The sequence below is a fragment of the Marmota monax genome, unplaced genomic scaffold, assembly GCF_021218885.2.
Source record: "Marmota monax isolate L192 unplaced genomic scaffold, Marmota_monax_Labrador192_F-V1.1 WCK01_AAM20220418_F8-fsc00029, whole genome shotgun sequence".
Lineage (NCBI taxonomy): Eukaryota > Metazoa > Chordata > Mammalia > Rodentia > Sciuridae > Marmota > Marmota monax.
In genome coordinates, this window is record NW_026693024.1 from 8,290,936 (window position 1) to 8,315,319 (window position 24,384).

General features: G+C 37.1%; 1 protein-coding gene across 1 annotated transcript in view; it reads left to right on the plus strand.

Annotated features, from left to right (window-relative positions):
- The window catches only part of Riok1 (RIO kinase 1), a 35,190-nt gene extending 11,116 nt beyond the window's left edge, over positions 1-24,074 (plus strand). The window contains exons 6-17 of the mRNA XM_046453428.2: positions 1,676-1,768; positions 2,948-3,060; positions 3,165-3,245; positions 4,554-4,640; positions 5,011-5,148; positions 5,654-5,757; positions 5,956-6,062; positions 8,945-9,010; positions 11,528-11,647; positions 12,479-12,532; positions 17,166-17,318; positions 17,802-24,074. Of these exons, the coding sequence (XP_046309384.1) occupies positions 1,676-1,768; positions 2,948-3,060; positions 3,165-3,245; positions 4,554-4,640; positions 5,011-5,148; positions 5,654-5,757; positions 5,956-6,062; positions 8,945-9,010; positions 11,528-11,647; positions 12,479-12,532; positions 17,166-17,318; positions 17,802-17,912 (1,227 nt within the window). The 3' untranslated portion in view covers positions 17,913-24,074. The remainder of the gene's footprint in view (positions 1-1,675; positions 1,769-2,947; positions 3,061-3,164; positions 3,246-4,553; positions 4,641-5,010; positions 5,149-5,653; positions 5,758-5,955; positions 6,063-8,944; positions 9,011-11,527; positions 11,648-12,478; positions 12,533-17,165; positions 17,319-17,801) is intronic.
- The last annotated feature ends 310 nt before the right edge of the window (positions 24,075-24,384 follow it).

The following is a 24,384-nucleotide window of genomic DNA, read 5'->3' on the forward strand; positions in this document are numbered from 1 at the left end:
CATACACAAATAGATTTTAGAATGGAAGTCTCTTTGCCCTCCAGGCTTGGTTTAAGACATATGCACCCCCTCCCATCATGCACATCAACCCCCAGGAGAGTAGCACCTCTCCTGTTGATTCTGAGATCCAGAACCATTTGTGCAATCAAATAATTCCACCATTGGGAGGGAACAGGGTCTGGGTCTCTGTCTTCATTGACCTCTGGTTTATTATGTGTGATTTGTATTTGTATTTAAAAACAAAGTATGGTCCAGCTCAGAGAGGTAAGGCAGGCTTAATTTTCAAAGACTGTAAAATAACTTAGAAAATCTTTTGCTTTTTTTCTTTCAAAATTAATTTTGAATGGTGGAGTATATAGCTTGAGTCTTAATTTGTCTTTTTTCTTATTTATTTATTTTTTTTGTTTCATGAGCCATTTGGTGTGTTGCTCCTTCCTTCCTGTGTCCCTTGTCTACCTACTAATTTTGCAGGTCTCATTTAGATTCCTATATACAGCCAGTTTTTCCCTTTTCGTCTTTACCTGTGCAATAGAGAAAGAATGGAAATTAGTGCTCTTCACTTCTTCCCTGTCACTCTTCTGTCGGTTATAATGGTTGCATTTAGTCCTATGGTCTTCCAAGGTTGTGTTTTTTATATTAACCTTAAGTTTCTGGTGTGACCCCAGTCGCCTCATTAAAGTTTTGACCCTTAGACGTAGTTAGTGACGTTTGGCCAGTTTATACTCTCTCTCTGGCACTGAAAGGTCTGTTTGAGCCATAAGGACCCCTTGCTGGTGTCCCTTGACACTGTATAAACATATTGGGCTGCATCAGTGTCATAGATGGACAAAAACAGGCTGTAAATTCCTTACCGTCTGTTTGTTTAAGAGGACTTTAAAATTCGTTTTCAACAAGACTGACTGTTCTGAGTCTGAAGGAGACCTTTACCCTGATTTACACAGTCTGCAGGGGTCTTCAGACTCTTAAAGGGCCAGTAAATACTGTAGGTAGCGCAGGTCACTTATAGTATATATTGAATTGCCTTTAAAAGCAGCGCTTAAAAATGTAAAGACCATTTTTAGCTTTCAGGCTGTAGAAAAACAAGCTTTAGACAAGATTTGGCCCATAGGGCCTAGGATGCTGACCCCTGGTTTAGTATATGTGCTATGAAGTGAGCACTCCCCCTGGTTTAAAGTTGTCTTCCAATGTATACTGGATTTTGAAGTCTTATTGTAAGAAAAAGAATATTAAATATCTTAATGACTTTTTATATTGATTACATATTTAAATGGTAGTGTTTTAGATAATATTGGGTTAAATAAGATGTATTAAAATAATTTCACCTTTTTACTTTTAGTGTGTAGTGACTAGAAAATTTTAAATTAGGTGATTTGCATTGCATTTCTCTTAGCTAATGTTGGTCTAGAGTCCATATTTTTTCCTCTCAGACTTGTTGGCTTTGGTTTCCATGACTTGATGGACTTCTTGGTTAGCTGCCTCTGGTTTGTTTTGCTGTCACCTCACTTTTCATATATAAATGACTAAAAATCAAAGTGAATTAAAATCCCATGATAGTGATTCTCCTTCACTTAGTCAGTCAGGATAACCTGGCTCTTCTGTTTATTCTCACATGTGTTAATGAGGAAGATTTGGAACCATCTTTCTAGATTTTGTGTTTTTTTGCATTTCTTTTTAGGTTTTGGATCCCAGAACAAGAATGATTTTATTCAAGATGTTGACTAGAGGAATCATATCAGAGATAAATGGCTGCATTAGCACAGGAAAAGAAGTGAGCTTTTCTTTGGATCACTGAATATTTTCATGTTAGTTTTCTTATTTCAAATAACAATGAAACTTTGGCACTTAATATGTGAATTGTGCCTTTAAAAAGAAAGGAAAAGGGGGCTGGAGGTGTAACTCAGTGGTAGAGTGCATGCCTAGCTTGTAGAAGGCCCTGGATTTGAACACAAAACACTGGTGGGGAAAAAGAAAGAAAAAAGGGTTAGGATAGTTTAATATAAATGTTTCTGAAACTGGCTTTATTAGTAGTTATGGCTAAAAAGGAAATTGTATATGAAACTCTTTTCTCACTATAATTGCTATATTTTATCTTTCAATCTAGTTGTGCCCAGCAGTTTAGATGATCATATTATTGTGATATCCTGAGTATTAATTTAAAAATTGCTAATAGGAACTGGGTGTGGTGGTACATGCCTGTAATCCTAGGTGCTTGAGAAGGGGAGGCTGGAGGATTACAAGTTCAAAGCCAGCCTCAGCCACTTGGCTAGGCACTAAGCAACTTAGTAAGAACCTACCTCAAAATAAAAAATAAAAAAGGCTGGGGATGTGGTTTAGTGATTAAATGCCTCTGGGTTCAATCCTGGTTACCTACCCAGCCCCAATAAATTGCTAATAGAGATAGGGGCTTATAGTCTCATTTCAATGAGTTACTCGTTCTCATTATTTTCTTTATATATGTACATCAAAAAAGATAAACATGGTGTTTTTCAATTAGCAACTCATTGTGTGGGAATTACTAGTTGCAAGAATATCTCTTAATATTTTTCACATACTTGAGACTTAAAATTGTGAAATAATTTCTCACATATATTTAAATTGGATTTTACTGTGTACATAGTTATTAGCCACTTAACAGTGGGATATATTCTGAGAAATGTGGTGGTGCGAGAACTTTGTAGAGTGTACGGTATAAAACTAAGACAGCCATGACATCAGTAGGTAACAATCCATTTTGGGACCACTGAGGCATATGCAGCCTGGTGTTGACTAAATTTTTAATGTGGTATGTCACTGTATCTAGGAGATTTATGATGTTTCATGTTTTAATTCACATCTTTCTTGTGCATGTTATTTCACTTGACTTTTGAGGTTAGAGTCAAATAGATTGGAAAAGTAAAACACAGTAGTTATTTAACACTTTTTTGTTTTTGTTTTTGACTTTAAATAGGCCAATGTATACCATGCTAGCACAATAAATGGGGAAAGCAGAGCAATCAAGATTTATAAAACTTCTATCTTGGTGTTTAAAGATCGGGATAAGTATGTAAGCGGGGAATTCAGGTGAGCTTAAATTTATTTTCCCCAGTTTCTTTAATTTCTGGTTTTTAAAATATTGAAACAGAATAATGGAATGATTGAAATAACCAATAGTTTTTTTCCTCAAGATTTCGTCGTGGCTATTGTAAAGGAAACCCTAGGAAAATGGTGAAAACATGGGCAGAAAAAGAAATGAGGAACTTAATCAGGTAACTGGGATGTGTGTGTCAGCCTTTCTGCCAGCAGGTCTCAGTGTGGTTCTCCCCAAAGCAAAAGAAACAGATTTCTGGACAAATAGCAATTACCTGTTGTGTATTCTAAGAATGGGTTGAAGAAGCATTCTGCCACAGTTCATATTCATTTATCAAAGCTAATCATTTGAAGAGCCTTGAGATCCTTCTGCCTCAGCCTCCTGAGCCACTGGGATTACAGGCATGCGCCACCACACCCTGCTTGAAGAGCCTTGTAAGCTATATGAAAGCAATTAGAATTTGTACAAAGGAAGACAAAAGAGTTGTTACAGGATTTTAAACAGGGAAGTGACATAGTTGGTGATGATAATGTGTTCTCCTTAATAAGTTATTGATGTTTTAACAAATCTTGTGAAGTTCTCAACTATGTATCTGTTTCCTTTTTTGATTTTGTTCCAATTTTGGACACATTAACATAGTCTTTATTTTTTTGGTTTGTTTTTGAGACAAGTTCTCACTATTTAGCCCAAGGTGATCTGTCTCCTAGTTAAAGTAGTCCTATTCCTCAGTTTCCAGGTAGCTGGGATATAGGTATGTGCTATCTTGCCCAGCTTTTATATTCTTTGTTTGCATTAATGAAGATAAAGAAATAGCACATAACTGAAATCACTAGGTAACAATCCATTTTGGGACCACTGAGGCAAATTTTGAAAAATTTCCCCCCTCTTTCTTTTCCAATGTCTTTTAACTTTTTATATGCTATATAAAGGTATTATACATTGGAAAATTTAAACATGTACTATTTGTTTTTGAAAGTCCTGTAATCTTCTTGTGTTCAACTAGCTCTTAGGTGAGAATCTAATGATTTATATTAAAGATTTTTAAACATTTTTTAAATATTTAATTTTTAGTTGTAGGTGGACACAATGTCTTTATTTCATTTTTTTTTTTTAAATGTGCTGAGATTTGAACCCAGTGTCTCACCTGTGCTAGGCTAGTACTCTCTCACTGAGCCACAACCCCAGCCCTGTATTAAACATTTTTAGGCTGATCAGTTAAAAAGACAAATATAGATTTCTCTAATATATTTCATCAATTCTAAGTCTATAGGATATAACCGTTTAGTTGTCAGAGTTTTGTTGTTCTTGGTGGTACATAATGGTGCTACTTAAAATCATTGCTGTCTTAGAGTTTATGAAATACAGTTCTGAGGTCTGGATGTTATTTCCCAGCAGCAGTATTGATATTGTAGACTATAGCTGTTGTAGTTTGTTTAGATGCCTTTTCAGTTTTTCAGTTTACATTTTTCTTGTTACAATGTCACAGGTTAAACACAGCAGAGATACCATGTCCAGAACCAATAATGCTAAGAAGTCATGTTCTTGTTATGGGTTTCATTGGTAAAGACGATATGTAAGTATACAGAAGGCCTTAGAATTTTATACCCAGAACTGTATTTTTTAAAATGCTTTAAATCATACAGAATATGAATATTTTCCATTTGAATAGTTCTTTCCTGAATCCTTTTCACTGTGTTAGGCATATGTGTTACCAGCTTACCTTTTGAAGTCTGAAGATGCTTCAGAAGAACAACGTTAACTTGTTTTTGAGGGATGTTTTATTCAGTGCATGGGAAAAATATCTTTGGAGTGGAATATTTGTAGTGAGACTAACTGTCCCATGTACAATTCACATGATGAGTTGTAGAGAAGTATCAGTGTAATGTGAAGCAGGATATCTTAGTCTTGGTCATTTATCTTTGTTCATTTTATTTTTATCTGAGGCCTGCACCACTCTTGAAAAATGTCCAGTTATCAGAATCTAAGGCTCGGGAGTTGTATCTGCAGGTTATTCAATACATGAGAAGAATGTATCAGGATGCCAGACTTGTCCATGCAGATCTCAGTGAATTTAACATGCTGTGAGTATGTTTTGTCTCTTAGGACAACCCCCCACCCCCACCCCCGCCAAAGTCATTTCATGTTCTTTGAAACAATAGACAAAGCCCAATCCCAGAAGTCATACTGAATTATAAAGTTGTAAAGTTGGCTTTCACGTGGTAACAGTTACCATGTTGTCCTGCCTTCAGTGGCCTTAGTCACAGAACCAGATCATTTTAGAGTTAATGGGCTTTGGAAATTTTCTGTTTTTCTCTCTCGTTACTCAAGCCCCTTCTTATCTATCTTGATTATTTTATGAATGATTTCCCTTACTCTTAAGAACAGAATTTTTTAAAAAATATTTTTTAGTTGCTGATAGATCTTTATTTTTTAATACGTGGTGCTGAGAATTGAACCCAGTGCCTCACACATATCAGGCACGTGCTCTACCACTGAGCCCCAGCCCCAGCCCCAAGAACAGAATTATTAAAACAGAAAATAGTTAAGTAGTAGTACCCCAGAGCTGCTGTATCTCTGGCCCACAAGGTACCATGGTGGAGATGTGTACATCATTGATGTTTCTCAGTCTGTGGAGCATGACCACCCACATGCCTTGGAGTTCTTGAGGAAAGACTGTGCCAATGTCAATGGTGAGTAGAAAGGGTAATTTGTGTGTGTGTGTGTATGTTTTGTACTTGAACTGGTGGCATAAAATCTTGTTCATTGCAGTGATATGTAAACCATTTGCTGAGAGACAGTAGATTTTTTTTATCCTTGTTTCTCTATACAGTAGTTGGGTTTGATAACTTCCCTTATATGTCTATCATTAACATTTTTCCTTCCAACAGATTTCTTTTTGAAGCATGCCGTTGCTATCATGACTGTGCGGGAGCTCTTTGAATTTATCACAGACCCTTCCATTACACCTGAGAATATGGATGATTATCTCTCAAAGGTAAACTGGGGTGAGAAGGGGGAAAAGTTGAAAATAGCAGTAGTAATTTACATTTGTATGACACTTCTGAGGAACTTGGATTACTAAGTATAATTTATTCATTTTGACGGCCTCCTGACTTCCCAGATTGGGAATTAAAAACATAGCAAAACACCCAATGGTAAATTCAAGTTTCTTGACTCTAATTGTTTGACAGGATTACATAGATTATCAGCCTTCTTGAGTAGTTAGTAAGAAACCTGTTAGGTTTTTTGTCATTGATACTTTTCCATTATTTCTGAAAGACCTTTCTGAATCTTAGAATTATTTAAAATTATAATAAGGTACACATAAAGTTTACTATTTTAGCCACTTTTAAGTGTAGATTTCAGTGGCATTAACTGCATACATATATATCATTGTGCAGATGTTGCCATCCATCTTCAGAACTTTTTTATCCACAAACAATTCTCCTGCTTCTAGCAGCCACCATTCTGCTTCTTGTCTTGTGACTTTTGGCTGCTTTTGTAAAATCATAAGATGCTTGTCTTCCTGTGACTAGTTTATTTAACTTAGCATAGTGTCCTTCAGATTCATCCATGTTGTAGCATATGACAGGATTTCTTTCCCTGTGAAGGTACATCAAATTTTTTATATCTATTCATCTGTCTTGAGTTGCTTCCACCTTTTGGCTATTTGTGAATATTGCTGCTGTGAACATGAGTATACAAATATGTCTTCAAGACCCTGCTTTTTCCCAGGTCTGGTGACTCATGCCTGTAATGCCAGGGGCTGAGAAGGCTGAAGCAGGAGGATTGTGAGTTCAAAGCTAGCCTCAGCAAAAGCAAGGCACTAAGCAACTCAGTGAGACCCTGTTTCTAAATAAAATACAAAGTAGGGCTGGGGATGTGGCTCAGTGGTCAAGTGCCCCTGAGTTCAGTCCCTGGAAGACACACACACAAAAGACTGTGCTTTTCATTCTTGTGTACGCATAGCCACAAGTAGAATTTCTAGATTTTATGATAATTTTATTTTTAAGTTTTCAGGGAACAGCCATACTTTTTTACTGTAGCAACGGTACTTGTTTTGCCTTTCCACCAAGAGTGTACAGGTCCCAGTTTCTCTACATCCTCACCAACACTTATTATTTTTTTACTCTTTTGGTAGTAGCTATCCAAATGGATGTGAAATGGCATCTCAGGATTGTTTTGGATTACATTTCCCTAATGATTAGTGATGTTGCACATCTTTTCATATGTTTGTTGCCCATTTGTTTATCTTCTTTGGAAAAATGTCTATTCAAGTTCTTTGCCCACTTTTTGCTGGTGAGTTGTAAAGGTGGTGTTTTACATTCTGGTTTTTGCAGATATTTTTCCCATTCCATGGGTTGCCTTTTCACTTAATTGCATCCTTCGATACACAGGAGTTTTTAATTTTGATGTGATCCAGTTGGTTTTTATTTTTGTTACGTTAAATCACAGGATTTTGAATACATGGCACATATATCCCTACACAGGTTTTCAGGTTTGATCCTACTTTCTCACATCCTCCTCTTCCCCAGGGTGCCTTCTCATTGTTCCCTTTGCTCACCTTGTTCTGCCTAGTTCAGGATGCTTTCTGGTGCAGAAATTCAGTAGAAATCATTGTTTTCATAGGTATATTTTCATATTATGTGACTGTAATAGAAGTAGTCACTGCTTTACTTCTTCCTATACTATTTTTTTTCTTTTTAATTCTTTCACCCTCTACGAGATTATAAACTCTTAAGGTACAGGAGTTTTATTTGTATATTTCCAGCACCAGATGGGTACATGACACACAGTAGGTGACCACATATGTTAATTGAATAAATAACTTATCACATTTTTATTCTTAAATTCTTTAATTCAATACTGATTTTAGTGTCTGTACTTTAAAAAAAAAAAAAAAAGAAAGAAAAGAAAATCATACTGCCATGGTGAGAATCTGAGAATAGATCTTTAGTTTTATAAGCCAAGAACCTTATAGCATCTTTATCACCTTAGTTTCAGCAGTTGTTTGCTCAAAGAGCTTTCTTTGGTGGCTATACTACAGCATCATGTTTAGCCATATTGCAGCTTTCTTGTATGACAGACTTCTCCAGAACTAAGGAATGATTCCTTTTTTTTTTCTTTTCTTTTTTTTTTGGGGGGGGGGTGGCTGTGTTACCCATTCTGGCCTTGCTACTGGACTCAAGATACTCTCCTGCCTTGCCTCCTGAGTAGCCTGCCACCGTACCCAGCTGGTTCTTTCATTCTTTAGGTTTCAGTTTTCCTGTAGTAAATATTTTTGCTACTCAAAAATTATTACAAGTAGTAGTCCTTTTGCTTTTGTTTTTTTGCAGTGCTGGGGATGTAGCCTGAGGCTTCATGCATGCTAAACTAGTACACTACACCCAAGCTACAACCCCACCCCCCATTAGTATTACTTTTGAAGAAGAGGATTTAGGGATTCTCTAAAGCTAGGAGAGTATATTCTGTTTCTTTGAGGGTTGATGACAACTTTTTTAGTGTCTGTGGTAGAGAGAGAGCCTGCACCATTAGGTCACTAAGCACTTTGATAACTGTGGACAGGTAACACCTATAAAGATCAGAACAAGTTTTTACTAAATCAGAAATAGCCAAACTTGGTAGTGCACAGCTGTAATGCCAGTGACTTGAGAGGCTAAAGCAGAAGGATGACAAGTTTGAAGGCAGCCTTGGTAATTTATTGAGACCCTAGCTCTAAAAACTTTTTAAGAAGAGCTGGGAATGTGGCTCCCAACTCTGAGCACCCCTGAGTTTAATCTTCAACACCACCAAACACAAAAACAAATCCCCCATAGAAATGGATGCATTGTCTCTAGGTTGAACGTAAAGAAAAATTATTTTTGTTTTCTTTCAAAGGCCATGGAAGTAGCGTCTCAAAGGACCAAGGAAGAAAGGTCTAACCAAGATCATGTGGATGAAGAGGTAGGACTTATTATATGTTAATAGCATTAGGAAATTCTTGTATTTTGAGGGTTTTTTGTTTGTTTGTTTGTTTTTGTAGGAGGCATGTATTTTGTTTTGTTTTTTAATCAACTTGATTTTTTCTTTTTCTTTTCTTTTTGTGGCAATAGGAAATTAAACACAGGGGTGCTCTACCATTGAGCTATATCCCCAGTCTTTTTGATTTTTTTATTCATTTTGAGACAGATTCTCACTAAATTGAGGACTTGTGATCACAACTTGGACTTGTGATCCTCCTGCCTCATCCTCTCAACTCTCTGAGATTAAAGCCTGGCCAATCATGAACTTGATTTTAGTGTCCACTCTTTTGTTGTTGTTCTGGGTATTGAACCCAGGAATGAACATGGTTTTAATAGATACATGGCACATAATTCAGCTGAACTGAGTCTTATAATTTATATTGCATTATATTGTTCCACTTGACAACCTATGTTATTAGCTCGTTGTCTTAGGTGGAGAAAACTTTTTGAAGTAAAAGTCTGTTTTTAGTTTGCAAATATAAATTTTTAAGTGACTTAAATATTAATTTCATAAATACTATAAATTTTAAATATTTATGATAAAAATTATTTTAGTCTAGGAAGTCAGGATATTTTTTCTTTTGTTATACTTCTCTATTTGTTAATGAAAATCACTTCACCAACACCCATTAAAAATAGGCTCCCCCCCCCCAAAAAAAAAAGCAAATGTTTTTTCAAGGAGGATACATAGGTGGCAAACAAAACAATACATGCCCAATATAATGAGATATCAGAAACATGCAATTAAAACTACAGTACAGTATTTCTGATTTCTAAACCAATTATGGTTCACTGCTGGCTCCAGTCATGATTGGTGTCAGGGCACATGGCTTTTTGTAAAGCCCTGTGAACATTTTCTACTCTGCATGCTGGGTATTATAAAGTGACATCCTCTGGGAACAATAGAGCAGATTTTAATTCCATTCACCCAATCATAGAAACTTGTCCTAACAGCTGGCCTCTCCTCAGGATGACTTAAAGTCTCATAGAAAAGTGTGAGTATCCAAGCCACAAATCAAGGCAGAATCCCTGCATTGTTTTTCGTGTTGTCTTGGACAGCAATAAAAATCAGATCAGAATTGAAATGAGAACTCATTTTACTGTCCTTGAAGAGGCACACAAAGTTGGTACACCCATGAAAGCTATCCATCCTTTCAGATAAATAGTGTTTTCTGGCCTCCCCACATAGTAAGCTAAACCTGAAGATTAAAGGTAGCTTTAACAATAAGGTATGTATTAGCACACAATCAAGAACAATTCGAGGCAGGCAGTTACCAGTTGGTGTTCAGAAGGCTGGAAAAATTAACCCAACTGTCATGTGAGACTGATGAGACAACTTCTCCATGAAGAAAGTAAGTCATTCCTGGAAGCCTCCAGCAGACTGCAGAGTAGGTTATATGAATGCTTTAATTAGTCAGAAAAGGAAAAGAATTCTCTTTGAAAGGCCAGATTATTTGACTTCCTCCAGGGAGTAAGCATTGTGCATGGTGGTAGAGGAAGATCTCTTCTACCAGAGAAACCAGACCCCAGTCAGTCTTGAGTGTGCATGGCAGCTCCTGTAAAGCCTCACCCATGTCTGAACACATGGCATCTCACCATCTCGCCAGTGGGTGTTAGGAAGTATGATGTTTAACTGTAGGCAGATGGTTCCTTCACAAAGCCTCTCTGAAAAAGAGGGCATTCCGTACAGGTCGAAGGCCTTTATCAAGTGTGGACTTTCAGGAGTTGTTGAACCTTGAGCTGAAGACTTCTCTATATTTATTGCTTTCATGAGGCCCCTTCATGACATTTTTGGTGGTGAATGAGGCTGGAGCATTGGCTAAAGGAATTCCCACTTGTGTCACATCCTGAGGCCTAATTCTTGCGGGTCTTAATGTGATAGTTGAATATGAGGTACCCTCTCTTCAGCAGTTCTAAACCTGTTTTCACTGTAGAAGCTGGGTAGGTGATCTTCCATGTAAGAACATGTTCCTTTGTAAGGCACAGCCAGGTAGTGCTTCTAACTGTAGTTCATCCCTTTCCTTCCTACTCAGAAGAGCTGTTTGGGATGCAACAAGAGAAATGTTATTTGAAGGATAACCTTGAATCAGCTATAATTCTTCCTTAAGATAAATCATGCAAACAGTAGTGTTTTTTCATTAGTAACAAATTTTGGCACATCACATGGCAGATGCAACACCAGTGTTTTTTTTAAAGAGAGAGAGAGAATTTTAATATTTATTTTTTTATTTTTTGACGGACACAACATCTTTGTATGTGGTGCTGAAGATCGAACCCAGGCCGCACGCATGCCAGGCGAGTGCTCTACCGCTTGAGCCACATCCCCAGCCCAACACCAGTGTTTTTAGACAGCATGTCTGAGAATAGATTCCTCCATGACTTGATGGTGATAAGGATGCTGAGTGAATGTGAAAAGTATATGAATAATAGTTTCTATTTTGCTTATCTCCTCTCTTAGGTGTTCAAGCGAGCATATATTCCTAGAACCTTGAATGAAGTAAAAAATTATGAGAGGGATATGGATATAATGATGAAGCTGAAGGAAGAGGACATGGCCATGAACGCTCAACAGGACAATGTGAGCAGTGTGGTTTGTGTATAGCAAGTAGGTCTAAAGCAGGTCTAAAGAAGAAGGGGACTATCCCAAATAGATTGAGTTCCTCTAATCTTGAATGTTTTTGAACATGTCTTCTCTACATATTGGATATAAAGGGAATTTGATTGATATTTGAGAGGGAGTGACACTTTTGAATGAGTCCAACAGATTATAATTAGAAAAAAAAGAATCATATAGAAGTCTAGGCTATGAAAGGTTATTAGATCATTAACATATATATTTCCTTAACATATTTTAGAAAAATTTTTTTACTGAAGAATCAAAATAGTAAATATTTTAAGTTTTGCCAGCTAAGAAGCAAAATATATGTAGGTCTTTTTATAACAAGGGAAAATAAATGGTCCCCGGATTTTTATTTGTGATATTAAAAACACTTTAATAAGAATTAAATCCAGCTTTTTTTAACTATAGATCTACTAATGAAAGAAGAATGGAATTGAGGGGAAAAGATAACATTTCACTTAATGGGGTTCAAATCAAAGTTAGTATTTGCTGTTGTCAGGTTGATTGCAAATATTTATCTCTCACAACTACCAGATAACTGGTTGGATTTGACCTCTGGGCTTGAGATACCTGGTGGATAAGAATATTACCCATGTTACTCATGTAATAAACTTTCTGTGTTGCTATGAGGTAAATTTTAAGTACTTTTTTATTATCACAAAAGATACCATTTAGTCCATGGTGTTTAGTAGGGCAATATGTGTGTGTGTGTGTATATATATATATATATATATATATCACTGTCTAGTTTTATGTTGATTCCTTTTTTTTATTCCTTTTGGTTGTAAGATTCTATATCAAACTGTCACTGGATTGAAGAAAGATTTGTCAGGAGTTCAGAAGGTATGGAGAACATATGTTACTGTTTGTTTTTGTGAAAAATCTTTTAAAGGATATAAAACTTAAAGTAATATAAAAACTTTTAAAATGGCCTATTTAATGAAATAATTTTCGTCTGTAGACATTTTCAGAAATGATTTTTTTTTGTGATATTTATAACCGTAATACTAAAATTTGGATATTTTAAATATTTTCATTCTCTCCTTAAATTGTTTTGTTGTTCTAGGAGAAGCATTTATCTTTTTTTTGTATCCTGTTCTTCATTTGTGAGGTTATTAATGATAGCCAAATGCTTCTGGATATTTTTTACAGTAACTTAAAAAACTGTGGAAAGTGTTTATAAGTATGTAATTTGCTGAAGAGCAGTCTCATGAGTTCAGCAGGCTTATTGTGCTGGATTCCTGTAGTGCTCTTTTTATTTTGCATTTTCGAAGGGTAGGGATTAAGTAATACTAATTTAGAGAGTAATAAAGGCAGGGATTTGTTTGTTTTCTAATATTGGGGATTGAGCCCATGGGTGCTTAAGCACTGAGCTGCATTCTGAGGCCTTTTGGTGTTTTTATTTTTAGACAGGGTCTCATTGAGTTGCTCAGACTGGTCTTGACTCTGTCCCCTCCGCCCCCCCATTTCCTTACATAAAGACTTCAGTGGAAGGATCATAGTGCACTTTTTGAAAATTGATTGTCCTGTGAGAAGAATCGAATTGGAGGAATTCCAGTATTTTCTGTTTCCGAGATAAATGTACCAGATGCTATGGGAAAGTTGTATTTTAAATTCCAAAGCATGAAGATTTTGCTTGATAAAACTTGCTAAAAAATCTTTTTGTATGATTACCTTTTGATAAAGGAAACCTTGCTCTTTTGGGAGCGGGTGGTAATGGGATTAAGCCCAGGATACTCTACCACTGAGCTACATCCCCAGCCCTTATTATTTGTTTTAATTTTTGAGATAGGGTCTCACTAAGTTGCTTAGGACCTCGCTAAATTGCTGAAGCTGGCCTTGAATTTTGAATTCTCCTGCCCCAGCCTCCAAATTGCTGGGATTGTGTCAGGATACTTGGCAAAAAACCTCACTCTTAAAAATTGCTCCCTATTAGAGAAAGAGAAAAAAAAACAAAATAATAAAACTAGAGTTGATAAAGGAGAAATAACCACAGACATCACAGAAATCCAGCAGATCATTAGGTACTATTTTTGAAAACTCATACTCTAATTAATTGGAAAACGATACATTTCCAGATAAATACAGTCTGCCAAAACTGAATCGAGAGGACATAGAAAACCTGAATAACCCAGTAACTTGTAATGAGATAGGAGCAGTAATTAAAAACCTTCCAACAAAGAAAATCCCAGAACCAGATGGATTCTCAGCTGAATTCTACCAAACCTTTAAAGAAGAATTAATGCCAGTATGCCTCAGATTATTCCGTGAAACATTAGGGAATGGAACACTTTCAAATTCATTTTATGAAGGCACTATCACACTCATACCAAAACCATATAAAGATACATCAAGGAAAAAAAAAATCTATAGACCGATAACTTAATCAGATATTACCAAATCTCATTCAACAGCATATTAAAAAGATTGTACACCATGACCAAGTTGGTTTTACTCTAGAGATAGAAGGATGGTTTAATATACACAAATCAATAAACGTAATTCATCACATAACTAATTCTTAGTTATCTCAATAGATGCAGAGGCCTTTGACAAAATTCAGCATCCATTCATGATAAAAACATTGAAAAAATCAGGGATAGAACCTACCTAAACATCATAAAGGCTATATATGGAAAAACTCAAAGGCCAGCCTCATAGTAAGTAGGAAAAAACTGAAAACATTTTCTTTAAAATCTGCGACAATACAAGGATGTCTACTCTTACCAGTTCTATTTAATATGGTGCTGGAAATTCTAGCCAGAGCAATTAGGCAAAAGAAGAACATAAAAGTAATAAAGATAGGAAAGGATGAAGTCAAATTATCACTGTTGGCAGATAATATGTTATTCTATACCTAGAAGATTCAGAAAATTTTGATGTAGTTAATAAACAAATTTGGCAAAGTAGGAGGTTAGAAAATCAACATATAAAAATCAATAGATTTCTTATTAAAACAAATCTGTTGAGAAAGAAGTCAGGAAAAAAATCCATTCACAATAGCCTCAAAAAGAAAAGGGGGGGGGGATAAATTTAGGCAAGGGGGTGAAAGTCCTCTACAATGAAAACTATAGAACATTGAAGGAGGAAATTCAGGACCTCAGAAGATGGAAGGACCTCCCATGTTCATGAGTAGGCAGAGTTAATACTGTTAAAAAAACAAAAGCAGTATACAGATTCAATGCAAGCCCCATCAAAATACCAATATCATTCTTCATAGAAGTAGGGAAAAACAGTCTTAAAATTTATTTGGAAGAATAAAAGACCCAGAATAGCCAAAGCAATTCTTTTTTTTTTAAATATTATTTTTAGTTGTAAATGGACACAATACCCTTATTTTATTTATTTATTTTTATGTGGTGCCGGGGATCCAACCCAGTGCCTCACACATGGTAGGCAAGCACTCTCCCACTGAGCCACAACCCCCGCCCTAGCCAAAGCAGTTCTAAGCCAAAAAAGCAGTGCTGGAGGGGTCACAATGTCTGGCTTCTAGTTACACTACAGAGCTAGAGTAACAAAAACTGAATGGTATTGGCAAAAAAACTGACACATAGAACAGTGGTTATAGAAGACACAGACAAACATTGGAATAAAGACAGCCTTTTTAACAAGTGGTGGTGGGACAACTGGTTATCCATATGTAGAAGAATGAAATTTCACTCTGTGCAAAAACCACTTAAAATGGATCAAAGACCTTAGAATTAAACCAGAAACTATTCAACTCCTAGAAAAAAAATGTAGGGTCAACACTCCAACATATAGGCACAGACAGTTACTTAATAGGACCCCTAAAGCTCAGGAAATAATGCCACAATAGTTAATATATGAGATGGCATCAGAGTAAAAAGCTTGTGTACAGCAAAGAAAACAATTAGGAATGTAAAGAGAAAAGCTGTAGAATGGGAGAAAATCTTTGCCAGCTACTGTTCTGACTAGATTAGTATCTAGAATATATAAAGAACTCAAAAACTTCACACCAAAAGAACAAATAACCCAATTAATAAATGGCCAAATGAATTAAACACATGCTTCTCAAAAGAAGAAATACAGATGGCTAACAAATATATGAAAAAATTTTCAATATTATTGGCAATTAGGAAATGCGAATCAAAACTAGACCAAGACTTCATCTCATCAGACTGAATGACAGTCATCAAGAATACAAATAACAATAAATGTTGAAGAGGATGTGGAGGAAAAGGAACACTTTTACACAGTTGGTGGAATTGTAAATTAGTACATCCACTATGGAAATCAGTCAGAGGTTTCTCAAAAGACTTGGCTTATGACCCAGCTATACCACTTAGTATTTATCCTAAAGAATTAAAGTCATCCTACTACAGTGATACCATCCTACTACAGTGATACATGCATACCCAAGTTTATAAGAGCACAATTCACAATAGCCAGAAGAAAATGTGGTATATGTACACAATGGAGTTTTATTCATCCATAAAGAAAAATGAAATTATGTCATTTGCAGGAAAATGGATGGAACTAGATATCATATTAAATACAATAAGTCAAACTCAGAAGGTCAAGGGTTGAGGAGGCTAGAAAGGAAAAAGGAAAAGAAAAATGGGAGTGGATCTCCTGAAAATCAAGGGGAGATCAGGAGAGGAAAAGGGACCACGGAGTGGGAGATGGTGAGGGAATAGGGAAGTGCTGAGGAGGTATGTTGGTCAAATTATATTGTTACATTGTATGTATGAATGAATATGTAACAGCAGATCCCATCTTTATGTGCAACTATAATGCACCAATAAAAAATTGTGGGGGGAAACTCCCCTGCTCCCTGCTGCTTTAAAAATCTGCTAAGCTTGACATGGTGTCACATACCTTATTTCCTAGCTACTTGGGAGGCTGAGGCAGTCACTTGAACCCAGGAGTTGGGGGACCAGTCTAGACAAAGAAGATTGTCTCAAAATCTCAAAAAAAAAATGAAAACTGAAAATAAATAAGTGTGCTAAATTTCAAGGAAAATGAAATTTTCTCTCAGTTTAAAATGTCATTCATATTTTTTAATTTATTGTTAGAAATGTGTTTCATAGAAAAGAAACTGAAGTTATCCAAATAAATCTTTATTTTTGACCCCTGTTCCACATCCTTCCAGATCTCAGCTCAGTGCTGGGGAGGTATGTTGGTCAAATTACATTGTTACGTTGATTTGCTGGAAGCAGCACAGTTCTGCTGTTGATCTAGGTCATCCAGTAAAGCCGTACTGCTTTCACTTGGGTCTTTTCTTGAGCCCAACTGGAATGTCTTCTTCTCTTCTTTCTCCTTCATGTTGATTCTGTGATTTTGATGTTTTAGTACAAGATATTATTTTTTATAATCTATTTGCAAAGCTGAAATCCAAATTCTAACATTAGCAAATTTAATAATAATAATAATAATAAATAAATAAATAAATAAATAATTCTGGTATTAGCATGTTAATTGGCTTTGAATTACATCAATCTGTATTAATTTCAAGGTTCCAGCACTCCTAGAAAATAAAGTTAAAGAGAAGACTTGTTCTGATTCAGAAGATACTGGAAGCTCTGAATGCTCTGATGCAGACTCTGAAGAGGAGGGAGACCGTGCTCACTGCAAAAAGCACCCCACTGACCCCGACATTGATAAGAAGGTTGGCCAAGAACTTTAATTCCCCTTTTCTTCAGTGTGTTAGCACAGCTGCTCTTATTTCTCTTTGTTAAGGATATAGCTAGATTATGATGACTGAAAATATTGATAGTAACTCTAATGATACTTTTCAATAGCTAAGTGTGAACTTTGCTTTTGAGGGTTAGAGAGACCAGGATGCTATGACTGCCTTGCATAGAAAGAAGACATATCTCTTTCCAGCGTTTATTTCCATTAAAATATGGAGCTTGAAAAGAAAAGTCCTTGTAAACTTTTAGTAACAGCCACAGAGATATTTGTTAGGTTGTCTTAAATTTCTATTAAAGCTCAAAGACAATTTTTACCCAAAGTTCCACCACCAACCTATAATCATTTTCATTTTTTAAGCTATACTCACTTTTATCCTTTCACATGAGTTTTCATTTAGTTGTAATAATAATATGCATACTCCAAATGAATGAAGTTTATTTTTGTTTGTTTGTTACAGGAAAGAAAAAAGATGGTAAAGGAAGCCCAGAGAGAGAAAAGGAAAAACAAAATCCCTAAACATGTGAAAAAAAGAAAGGAGAAGACAGCCAAAACCAAAAAAGGCAAATAGAGTGAGAGCTCTATCATGTAGTCATTTTCCTTCAGCTGCTTTCTCACCTGAACTCGGAGCTGCAGCTGGAAGATGGCTTCTTGATTTTAACCGAGCAGTTATTATGGCACCATTTGTGAAGACTGATTCGAATGTTTTTCCTGTAATTATGTAAAAAGCCCTAAGTTCTCATGTCCAGATCCAGTCACTGACACTGTCTGGTATTGACAGAGGATTTGTCTAAGCTACTATTTTAATGAAGAACTTGGTACATTTTTATTTTTATATTTTTTTCTCTTGCAAATCTGTTTTTAGAAGTATCATAAAATATTTAAATATTCCATGACCTTTATGTCAGTATAAAGGCACTTTAGACAAACTTGGGAAAATCATTTTTGCTTTCTTTATACTTGCCAAAAACATCTGAAATCATTTGGTTATAAGGCCATAGTTTATATAAAAGGGAGCTTTGCTCATAAGAAAATTCAGTTGACCGCTGATGTAATCATTCACTGCAACTCTGTTCTTGGAGAGGAGAGAGAAAGCCTGTGGAGGTGTGAGGGTTTGCAATTCAAAATAGGTTTCTTGGGTCATGCGTGGTGGTGCATACCTGTAATCCCAGAAGTTTGGGAGACTGAGGAAGGAGGATCACAAATTCAAAGCCAGCCTTGACAACATAGTAACCCTGTTTCAAAATAAAAAGGGCTGGGGATATAGCCCAATGGTAAAGTGCCCCTGGATTCATTGTCTAGTACCACATGGAAAGGGAGGGGGGTGACTTTGGGGCTGGGGTGTGTAGCTCAGAGGTAGAGCTCGTCTAGTATGTGTGAGTCCTTGAGTTTTATTCCTAGCACTAACAGAAGTGGGGACGGGTGATTTCTTAGGCCATATTATTGAGAGGTGATATTTGAACAAGTACTTAAAAGAATCTGAATCAGGTGCATGTCAGGAGAGAAAAGCATTCCAGACAAAGTGAAGATACAGGGAGAAAGTAGTAGATGAGTTCAGGTAGTGTAAGGCTATAGGAGAGTTTTGAGCAGAGGAATGGTATGATCTGACTTCTGTCTTAAAAGGATCACTCTGGCCTCTTGAAGCCAGATCAGGAAGCAAGGGTGGGAGGTGGTTGGGTATGTTTGTTGTGGTAACCCAGGTAAGAGATGCTGATGGCTTGGTCTAGGATGGTAGCAGTGGATATGGAGAGAAGGAGTTGGATATGCTAAGGGAATAGTTGAGGAGTAGGAGAGAAAGAGTGAAGGGTGACTTTGGGGTTTATGACCTAAGAAGCCACTGAGCTAATTGTAGTTGCTACTTAATTGATGGGAAGAAATGTAGGTGGAGCAAGCTTGGGATAGGAGAGAGAAAGAAAAAATCTTATATCTCAACACTGTGCAAATATTGAAATTATCAGGTTCAAAAAATTTATTTTTCCATACTTCATGTTTAAATTAAAAAGGGCTATTTTAAACATTGCTTTCAGAAACTTTCTATATAAAAGTTAGTTTCCCTTAAATCTGTACCTGTTTGTTTGATGGTGGATTATTGAGGGGAATCAATGGAGCTCTGAAAATTGAAGTCCAATTTTATTATATTCAAAATAATCCTCCCTCCCTGACCTTAAAGTTCAAAATATGAAACACAATTTCAGTGAAACAAAAAAGTAGTCCCTTTAAAATAGTCCACAGTGAACATAACAAGAAAATCCAAGAACAGTGTGAGCAACCCTGTATACATTTGGGAAGTTCATCTACATGATCTTACAGTTCTTATGATTCCAACATGGTTGTTCACATCAAGTGGGTGATTTCTTAGGCTGCCTTTTGCTCAATCTAATGTGCTTTCTCAGTGGAATTAATTCCACTTGACCAAAAGTTAATAGGATTGAGGGAGCAATTCATTGTCTTACATTGCTTTTGGGAGGAAATGGCTTATAAAACATCAAGATTTGGAAGCGCAGGGACGTTCCAACCTGAGAGCCATTTTTCTGATAACCTGTCACTGCGATGGCTGTTTCCGTTTGTGTTCTGAGCCAGAAGACTATGACTGAGTGATAAGCAGTGATACTAGTGTTGCCAAACTTGTCTGAAGATAAATTTCCCTTGTTTGTGCTCATCAGAAGGCTTGGGTATAGGAACCTAATTTGTAGGCAGACAAAACTACTGATACAGCCTACTTGTTGACTTTGATTACTATTGAATTTTGATTGCTTGGCCATTGGGTTTTGGTGTTAATGGATTGTTGGCTATACAGTAACTGTCCATTTGGAAGGATGAGGTTTGGGTCTTTGGGTGCAATGTTAAGGACATAATTTTGCCAATTGCAGATGTATCTGATTTTTTCTATCATATTTTACTAATTTCTCATTCCTCCAAATAATGCAGATGTTTTTAAAAGTTCCTACGAGAAATCTGGTTAATTTCTTTGAAGCATGAAGTCACACCACTTTCCTATGCTGCTGTCATTCTCAGTCTTCCACCAACAAAGCAGTTTGGGGACAGAACTTTGCTCAGTCTGGAGGTTCCGTCCTCTGAGTATGATCTTTGAGTGAAGGGGGATGGGGAGGAAATAGAGCAGCTTTTTGCTGAAGTCTGGTCAAGTATGATTCTGTGGTTCTTGGCTCACATCAAATTTTCTTCAGCTTTATGACTTAATGAAGATGGACTCAAGATGTTGAAAACTTTATAGTGTGGTACAAAGAGTTCTTTGAGAACTTCTCTCCTTCCATGAGTACTCTGTTTAATTCTGTACTAGGGAGATTGTTCCTTGGCCTATCCTATTTTATGGTTGTGATCTCATTAAACTTTTGGCTCAGAAAATGAAGAGATGAAATAAGAGATGCAAAACCTTGACAGGTTTTCTAATTTTCAGTTGTCTATGCACATTAATAAAGATCTTGAACAGAAGAACTTGCTTTGATTTCTGAGGTTGACGATGGAAGAGTTGTAAGGATCAGCAACAAGAGCAGGTTCTACTTGAGTGTAGCTACCTGTGAAGACTTTTTGTGGCCACATAGAAGGGATAAGTTTTCACCTATGGGGCTCATAAGCCAGAGCACTTAACTTATTCTATCCCTCAAATTGATTGGGTTATTATATTCCTGACATTTCGGCTGGAGTTTTTAATTTTTGTACTTTTTGAGTTTGTATTTCCTTGAATATGAAGGCTTCTAGAAGTGATCCAGGGGAAACTACAATGTTGGATATGAGACATTTAAGCTGGTTTCCTAAGGAAGAGATTGTTGTTAAATCTGTGCCTACAGAGATTTTAATCCCAGTTGGTGGGATTGTGGAAGGCCCTGGATTAGAATTTGGAAACCCGGGACTGCATTTGTGGATTTATTGACTTTGGTTTCCAGCTTGCTTTAATTTTCTGTGCCACTCCAAATCTTTGTGCTTTGGTTGCTGATTGGTCATGGTCATGAGACAGCCCTGTGCAAGTGAGACTAGCCACACTGCCACATAGTCCTTTTTTTTCCCTTTTTTTTTTCAGGAGGGCAAGGGGGTCTTCTGACATGAGCAGAGCTATTTCCAATTCTCTGAGATAGAGTTTCCATGTCTTTAGTGCTGCTTAAACACTGATCAGCTTTTATCTTCAGATGAACCTTTAGCCCGTGCACATTCTGCAGAGTCATCTTGGAGCCCTATAATTCAGCAGTGAAAAGTGATGGCAGGTCCTCTGGGGCCAAAACATTGTTGGAGTCTGATTGCTACAGTGCTAAGCTGGAGAAGCAAGATTGCCAGTGTTAAGCCAGAGAAGCAGGAGGTCAGAATAGGGGTTTAAGGTTGCTGTACAAAGAGAGGGTCGCCCTTGCTGGGAGTGGTCAGGAACAAGTGACTGAGGTGGAATAACAGATAAGCGCATTGAAGGCAAGAGAATCAGACACCTGGCCTGGGGTTGGAAAGGGCATCTGTGTTCTCATAGGCATGATGTGAGAGTCACTGAAAGACCCTGGGAGTCAGAGGAAGTAGGCGGGGGAGGGGCAGCATGGAAGCCTGCATTGCAGAAGGGGAGTGGCCCCTGAGGACATGACACAGGGTACTTGCTAGAGAGCCAGGGGAAAGGGAACTATCAGAAAATGCAGGGATAAAAAGCTTTTTGTTAGTGTCTGACCATGAGTTGGAAGAGGACTGTGGGGTAGTTTCAGGGATTAGAAGAATAGGAAAGGAAGTCTGTTTTTTACTTAACTTGAATTGCAGATCCTCTTAGGAGGGGTTGGGTGTATCAATTTCTCAGATCCTAATGCCATTCAGGATGCTGTAACCACTGTGGAGATAGGGGTACCTCTGTACTTAGATGTAATCAGTGGTTTGTAGGACACAGGAACAGGGTACATGTTACTAGGAGGATACAGTCAACCAAATTCAGAATAAGGGAAAGACCATAAGAAAGGTCGGTGTGTGGGCTCATGCCTGTGATTCCCAGCAACTCCGAAAACTGAGGCATGAGGATCTCAAGTTCAAGGCCAGCCTTAGCAACTTAGTGAGATCCTAAGCAACTTAGTAAAACCTTGTCTCAAAATTTTAAAAATGAGACTGATGATGTAGCTTGGTAGTATAAAGAACCCCTGGGTACAATGTCCAGTACCAAAAGAAAAAGAGGAACTATTATTTTAAAAGCTGCAGAAGGCTAAGGCACATGTATCCAAATACTATAAACTTTATTTTGATCCTGGCCAAATTATGAAAAATTGGGATGGTTTTTTAATACAAGAAGGAAAATTGAAAATGAAATAGGTATTATGACAGTAGGGAATTGTTTGTTTTGTATAATACATGATACTGTAGTTAGATTTTTTTCAATTGTCTTATTTTTTTAAATTGTGAATATCTGGAATTACTTTAAAATACTTCATCCCTCTTTCTAAAACAAAGTGGTGATAGATAACAAAATTGGTAGATCATTAACTGCTAAAGCTAAGTATGGAAGTCATTATACTATTTTCATGATTTTTGTGTATAAGAGTTCCTGTAAGAAAAAATTAATTTTAAAGAGATAAAGCATATTGAGCACTTAACAGGGATTTTGTAAGTAGTACTACATTACACAGTGTCTGTGTATTTGTTATTTCACTTTTTAACTAAACTTCTTTTGCTCTGGTATCAAGATTTAACCCCATGGGCTAGCAAGGTAGGTCAGCAGAATGGTAATGCCTTCTGGTGCTGGCCTAGCTCAATGTTAACGGTTTGTATCTTAAATGTCTCCCAAAGGCCATGTGTTGAAGGTTTGGTCCCCAGCTGATGGAGCTGTGGGGGCTGGCGCAATGCATAATGGGAGGAAGCAGGTCATTGAGGGCATGCCCTTGAAGGGGATATTGGGACCCTGGCTCCTTCCTCTGTTTCTTTGCTTCCTGGCAACCATAAGGTGAATGACTTGGCCTTGCCATGTGCTCCCCACAGACCCCAAAATAACAGAGCCAATCGACCCTGGACTGAACCTCTGAAACTGAACCAAAGTAAACATTTCCTTGCCTCCAGTACTAAGGATTAACCCAAGCAGGTAGGCAGGCGCTCAACCAGTGAGCTACACCCCAGCCCTAACATTGCCTCTTTTTAAGTTTTTTTATCTCAAGCGTCTTGTCACAGGGACAAGAAGCTTACTAATAATGCCCTTTGGGTTCAAAAATTCAAATCACACAGTGGATGAAGTTGAACAAATGCTGATAGATGCCAAATCTGATCTTCATTTTAAAATACAATGTTACCTTCTTGGTGAGACTTATTCTACCCATTCCATTTGAAATTGCAGTCTGCTCACTTCCAGAGGGCCCCCATTTACTTATTTATTTTTTGGTAGCAGGAATTGAACTCAGGCGTGCTTTACCATTAAGCCACATCCCCAACCCTTTTTTTATACTTTGAGACAGAGTCTTACTGAGTTGCCAAAGCTGGCTTTGAATTCTCCATCCTCCTGCCTCAGCCTCCAGGCTACTGGGAATACAGGCGTGCTTCACTGCACCTGTCCCCACTTGGCTTATTATACTTTCACTACATTACTTTTCTGTAGCTCTAACAGAAATTTAACATTGAATTTACTTATGTATATTGTATATCTTCCGTCCGCTTCTAACCTCTGACCAGAATGTAAGCTCCGTAGGGCAGGGATTGTTGTCTTTGGCCTGATTTGTATCCCAGCACCAAGATTGGTGCCTGAAACATAATAAACTCTCAGAGATATTTAAGTGAATAATACGTGTGTGTTTCCTGAGTAAACACGAGTCTTGAGTCAATTGAATGCACCACTGTTGTTCATCAAAATGAAAACTAGGTGATATGGGTTGGTTTGCACCCTTTAGCCTACCCCATGACCAGTGGTGCATGTTTTCAGATGCCCAGCTTGAGTTGGTGGGGTCACCGAGCCTGCCGCGCATTAGAACCCTTGGCATGGATGGAATCAAAGCCAATGAAACTGATGTATCTTCAACAGTTGGAAGTAACAATCATTTCCATTTTGACTTTGTAAAACCATTTGAATATCATCCAAACAATCAGAAAAATGA